The 13,198-nt window shown below is 31.6% G+C and overlaps 2 protein-coding genes across 2 annotated transcripts; one reads left to right on the forward strand and one right to left on the reverse strand.

The window, feature by feature from the left end:
* Positions 1-11: 11 nt before the first annotated feature.
* Positions 12-2,094, reverse strand: LOC127249851 (GDSL esterase/lipase At5g45960-like). The gene is made up of 5 exons (XM_051272888.1): positions 1,627-2,094; positions 1,412-1,542; positions 1,051-1,284; positions 444-708; positions 12-364 (listed from the first exon to the last, which is right to left on the reverse strand). The coding sequence occupies exons 1-5, from the start codon at positions 1,919-1,921 to the stop codon at positions 171-173; spliced, it is 1,119 nt and encodes a 372-aa protein (XP_051128845.1). The 5' UTR covers positions 1,922-2,094; the 3' UTR covers positions 12-170.
* Positions 2,095-9,954: 7,860 nt separating this feature from the next.
* LOC127249683 (WUSCHEL-related homeobox 9-like) lies at positions 9,955-12,240 on the forward strand. The gene is made up of 5 exons (XM_051272615.1): positions 9,955-10,072; positions 10,164-10,949; positions 11,030-11,277; positions 11,705-11,799; positions 12,153-12,240. Exons 1-5 carry the CDS (start codon positions 9,955-9,957, stop codon positions 12,238-12,240), a joined length of 1,335 nt encoding a protein of 444 aa, XP_051128572.1.
* The last annotated feature ends 958 nt before the right edge of the window (positions 12,241-13,198 follow it).

Here is a 13,198-nt window from a genome sequence, read left to right on the forward strand (position 1 = left end):
TATAAACCGACAATTTTTTTAATCTTCTTCCTCGTATATAAAAACAAGCATCATTGCTTGCGTACAGAGTAGTTTCTAGCTCATCAATGGCGGCTTACAATTCGTATACATGATACGAATTCCCAACAATATAATACTAATTAACACATCAAATGAATCCCGCCGACTAATTACTCTCTAATCAAGCCATCAATGACAGGCCGGAACGCCTGGACCATAAGATCATACGACTTCTCGGTAGGATGAATGGAATCCCAGAAAACGTATTTTCCGGCGTCGGCGCACACCGGAGACTTCGGATTGCACAAAAACCCCATCTCCAGCAGACCCGTCCCGCAGCATCCGATTCTCAATTCCTCGAACTCTGTCAACAATGGAGGTCAGTGTGTCAGCACGAATTGTATACATTTACGCGACTGTATATATATATATATATAAAGAACCATTTCTGTTGCCGGAGGTCATGTCCTGCAAAGGACTGTAGGAGTCCAAGTAAGCAATCCGAGTACTGCCATGGAGTTCTTGCTGCAATGATCTGAGTTCGTTTTGGAGCTTCTGGTTGTACTCTACGGCGACGGAGGAGAGGTTGTTGAGGCAGTCGCGGTTTCCGATCGGGTGGTCGGAGAAGAGCGTTATCACGACGGGCAAGCAGCCAATCGGCGGCAGCCCGGCGACGGCGATTCTACGAGCTCCTTCGCCGATTAATCCCTGGATCAGAAATTAATAAAGGGTTTTCATCGATTCGATCAATTGGGATTCAAGATTTAGGCAGATGAAGACGATAAGGAAAATTAAAGCTGCAGAGAATCATCAATGCCACGACAAGTTTCTGGTATTTCGATTCAGACAATAAATGCACATGTTTCATATTAAAAGATCCTATATTTCCCCTAAAGGCATTGCGCTGTTCTACTCCATGAAAGGATATGTTCCACTTCCAGCAAATGCTGCAGGATCAGTCAATTCAGTGTAATTAATTAAGGCAATTTGCAGGCCATCGCAAACCCTAAATTAAAATCCGTATGAACACGACGACGATGGATCGATCACCTGCAAGAACTGGCGAGTGTTGCTCAACACGAAGTCCATGTAAGCCGGGACAGTGTAGCCCACTCGTCTCAACGGAAACATGAAATAATTCGCCACGAAATCATTGGTGCCTGCACTTACAAGGAACAGTGCATTTTCCATTACCTCCATTGTCTTGTCCTTACCAATGGCTGCCTCCAGTTTCCCTCTGTACTCCTTCAAATACTCCACCTGCTTCGCCACTGGAATCACGCTCTGAATTGAAAAACCCATCGAAAATTACACCGACAGACAACCTCAATTCAACAATTAAAAGCAAAAAAAAAAAAAAAGTATGTAAAACACGATCAGTAAATTAGGGTTTCGAGTGGGGAAGACGAACTCCAATGGATGACGTAAGCGGGTCGAACCCGGATCCGGCAGAAGCAAAGCTGACACCAGTCATGAGTTCTTCAGTGCTCAGCGTCGGATCCAAATATGGAGGAACATAATCTTTTATGCCAATGTATTTAGCTGAATTGAATTAAATAAAATAAATTTCTGCATCTGCAGATATTATAGGAGATGAAATCTAATGTCTGCAAATTTTCAGCTCACCAATATAATCATTAGCAAGGCGTCCATTGGAGAATCTTCCTGTGGCAGTCTGATTGACGAAGTCCTTTCCATAAGGGGAGAAATTGCCTTTGAAGGCAGTGCCGATGTAATTATTATTACCGGAATCGGCCGTCGAGTCGCCGAAGACGAGTATCGCCGGAACCGGCGGCGGGTCGACGGACCTCAGCCGCCGTGCGCCGCCTCTGGAAGGTGCAAAGAGAATAAGAAGGAGAAGAAACAGCGCCGGAGAAGACAAGAAGAAAGGCTTGAGAACAATTACTGCTGTAAAGCCCATTCTTGTTTTTAGTGTGTAGTATTGTCTTAATAAGACGAGAATATCATCATCGTCATCAAACACTTAATATAATTAAAAAAAGAAGAGTCGTGAAGTGGGATAGAACTCTACAGGGGTTTGATCGATTTGGTTGGGAAGACCAATTCTTTGTGCAAGATTTATGGGTCTCAACTAACCTTGTAATTTTTCACAATCACACACACATAAAATATCTATGGAAACTAAAGACGACAGCTAACATAATTTAGGTGAGAAAAGCCCACAACACTTCAATACGACAGATCATATATGGAATATAGTGACAGTGGTGGGAGGGGTAAAATAGGGATTTCCAGTTATGCCATTGCCAATCATTATTACAGCAGTAGTTTTACCTCTCTTTCAATCTCTTCTCACACAGACAGAGAGTCGGCTGCGCCAAAACCATATATAAATATAATGGTCCCTTGCCTTTAGTGCGTTATTTATTCTCAATGTCTCTTCCAGTTTGTATGAGTTAATTTTGAATTTTAATTTAAATAATTTTGATATACTATTTTTTTTAATACAAAAATTTCGAGAGGTAGAAGATTTAAACACGTAATCGAGTCACTAGATGATCACTTTGTGAAGTTTTTAGACATACATTGGAGGTTTGAAAATTTTGTGTTTTGAGTTTTGATTACTTAATATTTTTAATATAAATAATTATTTGATACGGCGTAAAATATATACATATGATTATATCAATTCATTGTTGTTATTAGTATTATTTTTTGCCATGTTTTGGGAGAATTTGAAAGTTGATCAATATTAATTTTGAATTGAAACATGCAATGGGTGTGAATTGAAACAAAGTATACATTTGTTTTTAGCTGTTGAGTAGTTAGAAGTAATTTTAAACAATTTCCTTTTTACTTTTTTTTTTTTTTTTTATGAAATAGAGTATTTGTAAAAAAGAAAAAAAAAAAGTATTTAACAAATATATTACTTTAAAATTAGATCATTTAAAATAAATATATATATATATATTTTTGATGGACTCAAAGAGTATTACAAATAAATACACATATTCCGTACAAGCCCATAAAATTTCAGCCCAACAACATATTAATATTCCAGGCCTACTCGTGGATATGAGTATTTCAATAATTCCCTGTAAAGATAGAATGTTTATTTTGTTAATTTCTTAATTTTGTTTACTTCGCAAAAATATTAATTTCTTTTTATTTAAAAAATATTATATACAGATTTATTTTACGTTAAAAATATTGTATAAAAAATTTAATTTAATTTAAATATTTACTATTCACAAGCTTCACATCATAAAACATCATATCTAATTAATATTTAAATACAAATACAAAGTCTAGATATTACCTCATAAAAGGTGCATGAATCAATAATAAATTTAAAGGCGCATGAATAAAAGGGTTAGTTTTTATTAAAATTCGTACCTAAAAAATTTGAGTATGTATTATATATATAATTTTTTATTATGGTAATTTCTATATATATAAATAAATCAAATAGTATACTTAATCTTTTATTATGGTAATTTTTATCTTTTCAAAATTACAGAACTTCCAAACTTTTTATCTAAGTGAAACCAAAATGTTTTGGAGATTGAAAAGATCTAAAATAATGAGTTCTATACTTTAGACTTTAGAAGGGTGTGTGTTTGTTTTTCAATTATTATTATTTTTTTAAAGATACAATAGCTAATGTGATACTTTATTAAAGAATATATTGTATTTTGAATTTAAAAATCATGATTGTTACATAGTAAAATAATTGAAATCAAATTAAAAATTAAACTGAAAGATTATATGAATTACGGTAATGACATATCATTTTTATTACTAACTTCAAACTTTGGAGGTAAATCATGAGTAAAAATAATTACAAAGTAAGAATAACGGATAAAAATAAAAGTTAATATTGAACGATTCAAGTTTAACTTACAACTATTTTATGTTTAAATAGACAATTATGAAAAAAGAAAAGGAAAATGTTAATTAAGATGGAGTTGATTATACAAAAAAAAAAATAATAAAATTTATGATCTATTTGACTACAAATTAGAGCGACACTCTACTTTTATTTTTATTTTTATTTTTATTTTTTCATCTTAACTATGTTAACAAAATTTTTTAAATACTATTTTCTTTAATTTGTTATTTTAATTCTTTCTGAAATAAATAAATATATTTATATTTTTTAAAATTAATTTATGTATATCATGTTTAAATATATATATTCATATTGAATATATCTATAAATTTTAAATCATTCAAAATATATTTTAATTTTATTTTTAATAAACTATATATTATATTATAGCTCAATTATCAGAATAATAATAATAATAATAATAATAATAATAATAATAATAATAAAAAATAAATAAATAAATAATAGAACTTTCAACCATTGCTCTAACTATACCAAACTTAATTAGGTTGGTATCAATATTTAATTTATACTCAAATTCGTATTATAACTTACATTTAAGTGCAAAATGCATGACGTCATAATTACAGTTAATTTGTCAAACAGGCACAAGAAGAAGACCAGAGATAACAAGAGAAGTCTCTATCAGTCGCAGGTCCGTGGACCCCAACACCCGACAGAATCCGTAGCCGTTCGTAGAGCCATCGACGGCTCGGATCGACCAGGATCTAGGGCTCCGACAGACGCAGCTCCTGAGAATAAACACTGATAAAATCCCTGCAGGTCCTCCATTTTTGTAGCAGACAGAATGAAAGTAAAGGGAATTAAGAACGCAAGAAGCTGCAAAATTAAATGCGATAGAAAGAAGAAGTAAAGGCTGACATCGGTAATCAAAATCGAAGGCTGATAGAAGATCCAAAGAAGAAGAAGAAGGATAAATTGAGTTGATTGATTTATTAAGAAGTGGTGCCATATCCAGCAATGATCGATCATGGATTTGATCAGAGATGATGATGGAATTGAAGCAAGACTGGCGATGGTGATGGTGATAGGATTGTTTCTGTAGCTTTTCCATGATGCCTCATTGTCAATTCTGAGTTCTGATTGCGCTTTTTTCCCCAAATAGTTGAGCAAAGCTTTTTGACCTATCGACGAACAAACCCTAAATCCCCAAATTCAATTATTGCTCCACAGATATATAATCCGCTTTTACGTCAATGACATTTTTACGGGCTGTTTGTTTGTGTTTTCTACCTAATTTTATTAACCAATATACTATTCATTTTATTATTTTACATTTTCTAAAATATATTCATTTTTTAAAATTTTATTGAAATCTGAGATACACTCTATCTTTAAATTATCGTTCTATAACCACTACAGATGTTAAATAATAGTCTTTTTTTAAAATTATTTTATAATAAAATTTATAAAATAAATATAAATAATAGTTTAAAAGATATAAGTGGTTTTTCAAATATACTAATAAAATTTATGTTTTATATACTATTTTTAAGTTACGGTAATATTCACAATAATTTCTTTTAATAAAAATAACATAAATATCGTTTTCTTACAAAAATATGGTACCAAATATTCAATCTTTTTTACTATTTTCAATATTTTCCAAAAACTTTAAAAAAATCAGTGTGTAAACAATCTTAGTTAAATTTAAAATTAATTAGAGCTTTTAAATTTGTATTTTACTTAAATGAAATACAATATTTAAAAAAAATGAAAATTAATAGTTTTATATTAAACAAAGTTGATTAATATGGTAAAAATAAAATTATTATATTATAAATTCAATTTAAAACATTAAACTACACATCAAACTCTAATCAAACAATTTTTTATACTATTTTTTTTTTCTTATAATCATTAAAGATTTATAACATGTTGTAAATTAGGCAGTACATAAAATTGTTATTATTATTATTATCTGTTTTTAAAATTTATTTTTATTCAAATAATTATCCACTAATATTTTTAATTAAAAGAAAATAATTTATTACTATCTTTTAATTTTAATTTTGAATAAATTATTTTATTCTAAATGTTTATTAAAAATTATTTATTTATCTCCTCAATTAATGAAATAGATAAGAGTCATCTGTATTTCATAAAACTCTGAACAGATTTATATAATTTTAAACTGTATTGAAACTTGATATACACTGTATAAGAAATCTGTCATTCAAAGTATACTGTAATAACTGCATTAAATTTATGTTCAATTTTACAATATACATTTATAGTATTTTAATTTTTATTTAATCACAACAAAATAATTTATTATTATTATTTTTTTATTATTGAAAATGAGAAAAATAACTATTTAAGCATGAATGAATTTGTTGATGGTGTGTGTGTTTTTTAATGCATGTTTTGTGTTTGGTAATTTCTAGACGATTTTATATGTTGGTTTTTTATTTTAGTTATCCCAAAACTATCCTTACAAATTTTGTATATTACAATGTTTGATTTTGAGAAATATCTTCCTAAAAATTATAACCAAGTTGTTTGTACAAAGTACATGATAATTGGCTAACAAAATTAAGATGTAATTTCAATTCTTTCTTAAACTTGATCATACTTAAACTATTATTTTTTAAAATAAATAAATAAATAAATGTCACAAAAATATAATGAATTGGGGATACGATTAACTAGTCAAATGAAATTATATGATATGTCTATCATTTTTATAGTTTTATGATTTTAAAACAATAATTGAATTAAAGTCTTATCCATTGTTATAATAGTTATTTTGATGAAAAATGAAAAATTACTCCTCGACTATCATAACCCTACACTTAAATGGCTATTAATTATGGTTGTTTCTCCAATGGCACACATGCATACACATTATTATTAATAATTACGAATTTATTTTGACAATTTTAAGGATAATTATCATCCGATTTCAAATTAGAATTGAAGGTCGTCTCTTGAATTTTCCCCTTTCAATTTTCCAAAATTATATATATATATATATATATATATCTTATAATTAAAAATACTAAGGGTTGTTTGGTTTCGTGGATTTGGTGGAATTTCATGGAATTTGGATTTTAAAATCCAACGAATCCATATTTGGTTATAAATTTGATAATAGAATTTTAAGTGCAACAGTGTACCCTGTTACTTTAAAATCTCACGTTATGCATTTTTTATTTTACTATTATACCCACCGTAAAAAAAAATCATATTTCTTTTCATTTTTAATATTAAATGTATATAAATATATATTTACATTTAAATTATATATTATTGGTTTTATAAAATATAATATTATATTTAAGCATACTATTACAAATCATATATTTATTTATAAAAATATTATATATATTTAATTCCTTTACTAATGATAATTTAAATAAATTAATAATTTAAAATATCAATTAATAATTTAAATTTATTTTAATGGTGTATTAATTTTGTATTTTAGTTTAAATTGTTTTTGTTATATTAAATATGAGAAAGAATGTCGATAGTATAAAAAATAATTAAATTGTTGTGTTTTTTAGTGTATAAATTATATATTATAGTATATATTTTGTATGAATATATATATATTATATCTTTTATTATTAATCGTATTAAATTTTTTTTATTAGAATACACTAAATTTAGTAAAAAAAAAAGTTTACGGAAAAATAATAATAAGATGTAAAGTTTAATTTATCACAATAAATAAAACTCGTGGAAGGATAATTACGTCAAAAATCAAAATCCTTCAACCAAACACCCCCAACCAAATACATTATAGGATTCCAAATCTAAATACAATAAATGCTATTACATATAAATCTTACTACAAAATCTCAATCCCATCAAAAAAGTCCTTAAACCAAACAACCCCTAAGAGTTTTTTTCTTATAAATTGGATTTTAACGTTTTTCATAAGTTAAAATACTGAAAGAATGTTACAGAGCAGGAAGACTTAAGATTAAAGCATGTTGAATTAATATACATACCAAAAAATTTATCAATCTCTCTCGTAAACATTATAAATTAATATTCACCAAAAAAATGTGCCACGTTCATATCACACGTTACTAACATGTCTGAAAAGGACCAAAACCCAAGTACAAAAAAACTGATATAGTATATGTTTTAAAATAAAGAAAAAATACTTAATATTAATTACGAATTAATTAAATGCAGAATTAGACCACAATGGCATTATATTCTAACTTTTCACATTAGTAATTAAATTATAATGCATCTGGTCAATAAACAGCATTGAATACAAACACGTACATAGATTCAAATCTAAGAAATGTAGAGTATTAATTTTGGGTATTTAAGGAAGATTTTGAAAATTCTTTTGGACTTTCTCGGATTTCCACAATGGCACTTAATTGCCCTAACACAATTAATTAATGGTTCAACATAAATTAATTTCACTGCATTGCATGGCTGAATTAATTAATGTTGTTACTGTTCTTTTCAAGCAGCAGCAGCACAGCAGCTGCCACTTTTTTGTTGGCTGTTTAAAGAATTTTTTTTTTTTTTTTTAAATATGTTATAATAAATAATAATAATTATTGTTATTATTATTTTTATTATTATTAGTATTATTTACCATGCTGTTTATATGACTTAATATAGAAAATGTACTTTTATATGTATATATACTTTTACAAATATTGTAACACTATTTAGATGCAATATACAAAAACCAAAAAAAGAAAAAACATATCACTATATATATATGACACAAATTCATATATACTGAGAATAATGTCATTGTTGTTAGATGAAAATAACAAAAAAGAATAGAGGGTGTGTTATTTTATAGATTTTTTTAAAAAGATATTTTAAATATAATGTAATATTTTTGTAAGAAACAGATAATGTATTTTTATTGTAACAACTATGTAGTAGAAATTTGAAATTAAATTAAAAAAATCGACAATTATATAATTTATAATTTAGCAAATCAAATTCGATATAATGTTATTTTCCAATATTACAAAAATTCTATTATGTATCGAGAAAATCTTATTATGATAAAAAAATTATTTTCCGTTTTCGTTCATCTTTTCGGGTAGTCAATGTGCGTTACAAAACCTTTTTCGTTTCACACCGAACAAACGGCTCTTTACAATGTTATATTCTAAAAAAGAAATCGAACGTTTCAACTATTTTTTTTATATAGATATACTTTTTTACTTTAAAAATAATTATTTAATATATATTCTATAATATATTTTTATAGCTAAAATGATAAAATAAATATCTACACAAATAGAAATAAAAACACAAATACAGTACCTTTTTTATTTTTTATTTTAAAAAAATAATGTTAGAATTAGTTGTAAACTAAAATTTTAAGATATTATACATGCACACTCGTTATATTTCATCATTTTAATTATATTCAATTACAATAATAATATAATAATTATATATATAATGATAATAGTATTATACAAAATTAGTAATAGGGTTACACATACATGTAATCTTGCATTAAATTCTCTTCTCTCCCCTTCCCCTTTATTCTATTTTCTCTCTCTCTCTCTCTATCTCCTCTATAAAAACCCTCCCCATGCCCAACCTCCATTCTCTGTATCTCTTCCCCCCCCCCCCCCCCCCCCCCCTCTCTCTCTCTCTATATATATATATACATATACATATATATATATATATTTCTGAAACCAAGAGGCGTGAGGGGATGATCAATTGCATCAAGCTTTGTCCATGGCAGTAAGCAAGGGATTTCTGATGAACATTCCAATATAAGCCCCAGCATCTGTAATTTCTTCCAATATATATATATATATATCTGCATCTGCTGCTGCTGATTTCAATGCCATTTGGGTATGGGGTGTGTGTACTGTGTGCTCGATCTTTTTTTTTTTTTTTTTAATATATGCATTTACTGCTATTCCTCTTTTGGTTCTTGTCTTTGCAGGAGCTTCTGGTTGTGGGTTTCTGCCTTTTGCCTTTTTCATTGATTGATCTTCTGAATGTTCTAACTCAATTTTATTTAACAGGTGGTGCTGATCTGATCTAATCTGCAAGACGAGTGTTTGTTTCGATTGATTCAGACTGACAGAATAGAATTAAAGACCTTCACAATTTCGATCATGGCTTCCTCCAACAGACACTGGCCGAGCATGTTCAAATCCAAGCCCTGCAACAATCCTCTTCATCAATGGCCCCAGCACGACAATGGCGGTTGCCACAGAACCTCTCACTCATCAGGTACCTCACTTTAATTTTTATTCACGCTTTGGGTAATCTAATTTTCCCAATGAAAGCCCTAATTGCAGTTTTTTTTGTTTTTTTTTGAAAGGTTCTGGATTGGAGGAGAGGACGCCGGAGCCGAAGCCGCGGTGGAACCCTAGGCCGGAGCAGATCAGGATTCTTGAAGCTATTTTCAATTCAGGAATGGTTAATCCTCCCCGCGACGAGATCAGACGAATTCGGATTCAGTTGCAGGAATACGGCCAGGTCGGCGACGCCAATGTCTTCTATTGGTTTCAGAACCGGAAATCTAGAACCAAGCACAAGCAACGCCAGTTGCAGAACGCCGGAAAATCTCAGCTTCAACAATCAACTGCCGCTCCTCCGCCGCCGGCCCCCGCCGCCGCTGCCATTATCGCTGCTTCATCCTCTTCTTCCTCCTCGTCGGAAAAATCCTCTCACAATAGCCCCGTCGAGAACCCAATTATCTCCGCCGGCGGTGTTCCAACTCCCTCCGTCGTCGATCTGCTGAATTCCCCGTCGCCGGCTTCCATCAATCACCAGTCGGCAGCGGCGAATGCGTCCTTCTTCCAATCTCCGACTGACTTTCTCCCTGAATCGTTTCTGTTCCCTGCAATGCAGCAAAACAACGCCGGCGTAGAATCGTCGCCGGAAAATCTAGCCAATGGATTCTGGTTCTCTGACATGCCTAACGCCGTCGACGATCAGAGCTACGGAAACAGCCCAAATATCTTCCTGAACGAACTGATGCTGATGAACACACAATTCCCTTCCAAGAAAGATCACGATTTGGAGAAGACGAAGCCACCGACCCCCGCCGATCAGAATGTTCTTCCTCCACCCCTCCCCTCACTCCCCTCTCTCCCAAATCAAGGTATATATTAATCAATTAATCTTTTTTAGGGTTTCATGCAAGGAATTAAACATCGATCAATGAAATTCCGATCGGCGCAGGTGTCGTTAGCGAAGCGTGCCCGGCGAAATCGACGGTGTTCATCAACGACATGTGCTTCGAGGTGGCGGCGGCGCCGTTCAATGTCCGGGACGCGTTCGGCGACGACGCGGTGCTGGTGCAGTCGCCGTCGGGGCAGGCGGTGCTGACGAATGAGTGGGGCGAAACGTTGCAGCCGCTCCAGCACGGCGGCTTTTACTATCTCTTGCGCCCTTTCACTTCTCCCTTCGACGAGTCCGCCATTGATATGGTAAGAAACCTTCATTACTTATGCATACACGTATATTTATATGCATATATATATATAAATTCTTATTCTGTTGGTTTTATTTTTTTATTTTTTATTTTTTCTTGGTGACAGATATAATATAGAAGGAAGTGATGAGAGAAGGACTGAAGGAAGGGGAGTGAGCCGCCATGTCTGCACAATGTTAAATTTCGAGATATATATATATATATATATTTTATCTGATCGATCGTTTTCTTTATTTATATGTTTGATAACTACATATGTTTATGCTGTTAAAAAAGTTGTTTGTCTTTGGACGGACCGGACCATCAATATATCATCTTATCGTTTATATATTATTTACCTGTTTGTGTGTTTTACCTAAACTTTATATATACTCCATTGATGTGTCTTCTTTGTTTCTGTTACTCACTGTTTCTGTTTGTAGATTTTCTTCTTCATTATCCGCCTCCTTCAGTGTGCTGTCATTCACTGGAAGAATCCAAATCCAAAATTCCCAATCTTTCAGTTTCTGCAACTTGCGTGTGTACTGTTTATTACCACCATTTGATATCCTCTCTCCAATGATCAACTGTTGGTGGTGTTGGGCGCTATTTTTTCTTTTATAAACTTACATATATATATATCTATATATACAGCTCGTCGTTGTATTTGCAGACACGACAGCAGTCGGAATCCATAGCACCAGATTTGGGAAGAACAAATGGAAGTCAGGAGGAAGGAGCAAAGTGTGATGGATAGATAGGTAGATCGATGATGGTTTGGGGATTTGGGGTTGAGTGGTGCAGAATGATTACTTGCAAAAAGGATCATCATCAATCCATAACATAACATAGCAGCAGTTTTTGGTGATTGATTTGGTGATTTGATTGCAGAGGCAGATCTGATCTGATCAACAACTGCAAGAAATTCCCTTTTGTTCCCAGAGATAGCGGAGACAGAAGCAGCAAGGAAGGAAATTAGAATGAAACATCACATTGAGAAATGACAGCAGCAATCATACTCAAGAAAATCAAAATAAAAATGGATGTCCTCATTATCATTGTATATGCATCTCCTTTTATGGGTTTTCTTTAATTTCATTAATAGCACTTCACAGTACAGCACATCTCTCTCTCTCTCTCTTCTCTCTCTCTCTCTCTCTCTCTCTCTCTCTCTCTCTCTCTCTCTCTCTCTCTCTCTCTCTCTCTCTCTCCATGAGACAAACTGCTGATTTTATTATATATACATACATATATATATATATCATATTTCAATGTGGGCATTTCATTAGTTCTTGAATGAGACAACATTGCAAGCAACAAACTTGACTTGATGATTCTTGTTTTATGTAACGTATTTTTGTCAAAATCATGACTTGACTTGCTATTTTCAAACTATTTATATAACCTTCAAAATCAAGACTATCCCTGCGATCGTATACAGTGTTTCAAAGTATTTTTCTCCTTATGTTTCCTGACTTGCTTTTGCATTACCTTCTTTTCAGAAAACATTTACTACAAAATTTTCATTGAAACTATTTTTTTTTATCAATAAATCTTAATAAATAATATTCCTACCAAACGATTATTTTCAATTGATTTTTTATTTACTATTATCAAACCAATTCAAAATTTCAAGATATATGTGATGATTTTGGGCCTGTGACAATTGGAGGCCCGGAACACTCAAATCCGACTTACCCATCCGAAACCCAGATCCAGTACCCGCGACGCGACCTGATTATGTTGGATGTGAAGGCAGCCGTTGGATCGAGGGAATTGATCTGGGCCGTTGGATCTGATCTTAAGCCTTATATGGGCTCTTCTCTTGAACCAGGAACCGTCTGTTCCTCTCGTCGCGATATGTCTCTCTCTAAAAACCCTACCCTCACGAGGCGCTCTTCGATCGATCTTCCTGGTGTGCTTTTCTGGTGATCTGA

Source organism: Andrographis paniculata, unplaced genomic scaffold (genome assembly GCF_009805555.1).
Source record: "Andrographis paniculata isolate CXL003 unplaced genomic scaffold, ASM980555v1 Contig36END, whole genome shotgun sequence".
Taxonomy (NCBI): domain Eukaryota; kingdom Viridiplantae; phylum Streptophyta; class Magnoliopsida; order Lamiales; family Acanthaceae; genus Andrographis; species Andrographis paniculata.

What these genes read in the sequence shown, in the direction of transcription:
- LOC127249683 (XM_051272615.1), top strand. Translation starts at nt 9,955, where the DNA reads ATGGCTTCCTCCAACAGACACTGGCCGAGCATGTTCAAATCCAAGCCC. An exon ending in CAGAACCTCTCACTCATCAG is followed by an intron (nt 10,073 to 10,163) that starts GTACCTCACTTT and finishes TTTTTTTGAAAG; the next exon opens with GTTCTGGATTGGAGGAGAGG. An exon ending in TTTCAGTTTCTGCAACTTGC is followed by an intron (nt 11,800 to 12,152) that starts GTGTGTACTGTT and finishes ATTTGATTGCAG; the next exon opens with AGGCAGATCTGATCTGATCA.
- LOC127249851 (XM_051272888.1), bottom strand. Translation starts at nt 1,921, where the DNA reads ATGGGCTTTACAGCAGTAATTGTTCTCAAGCCTTTCTTCTTGTCTTCT. An exon ending in CGCTTACGTCATCCATTGGA is followed by an intron (nt 1,285 to 1,411) that starts GTTCGTCTTCCC and finishes TTTTCAATTCAG; the next exon opens with AGCGTGATTCCAGTGGCGAA. An exon ending in GACCTCCGGCAACAGAAATG is followed by an intron (nt 365 to 443) that starts GTTCTTTATATA and finishes CATTGTTGACAG; the next exon opens with AGTTCGAGGAATTGAGAATC.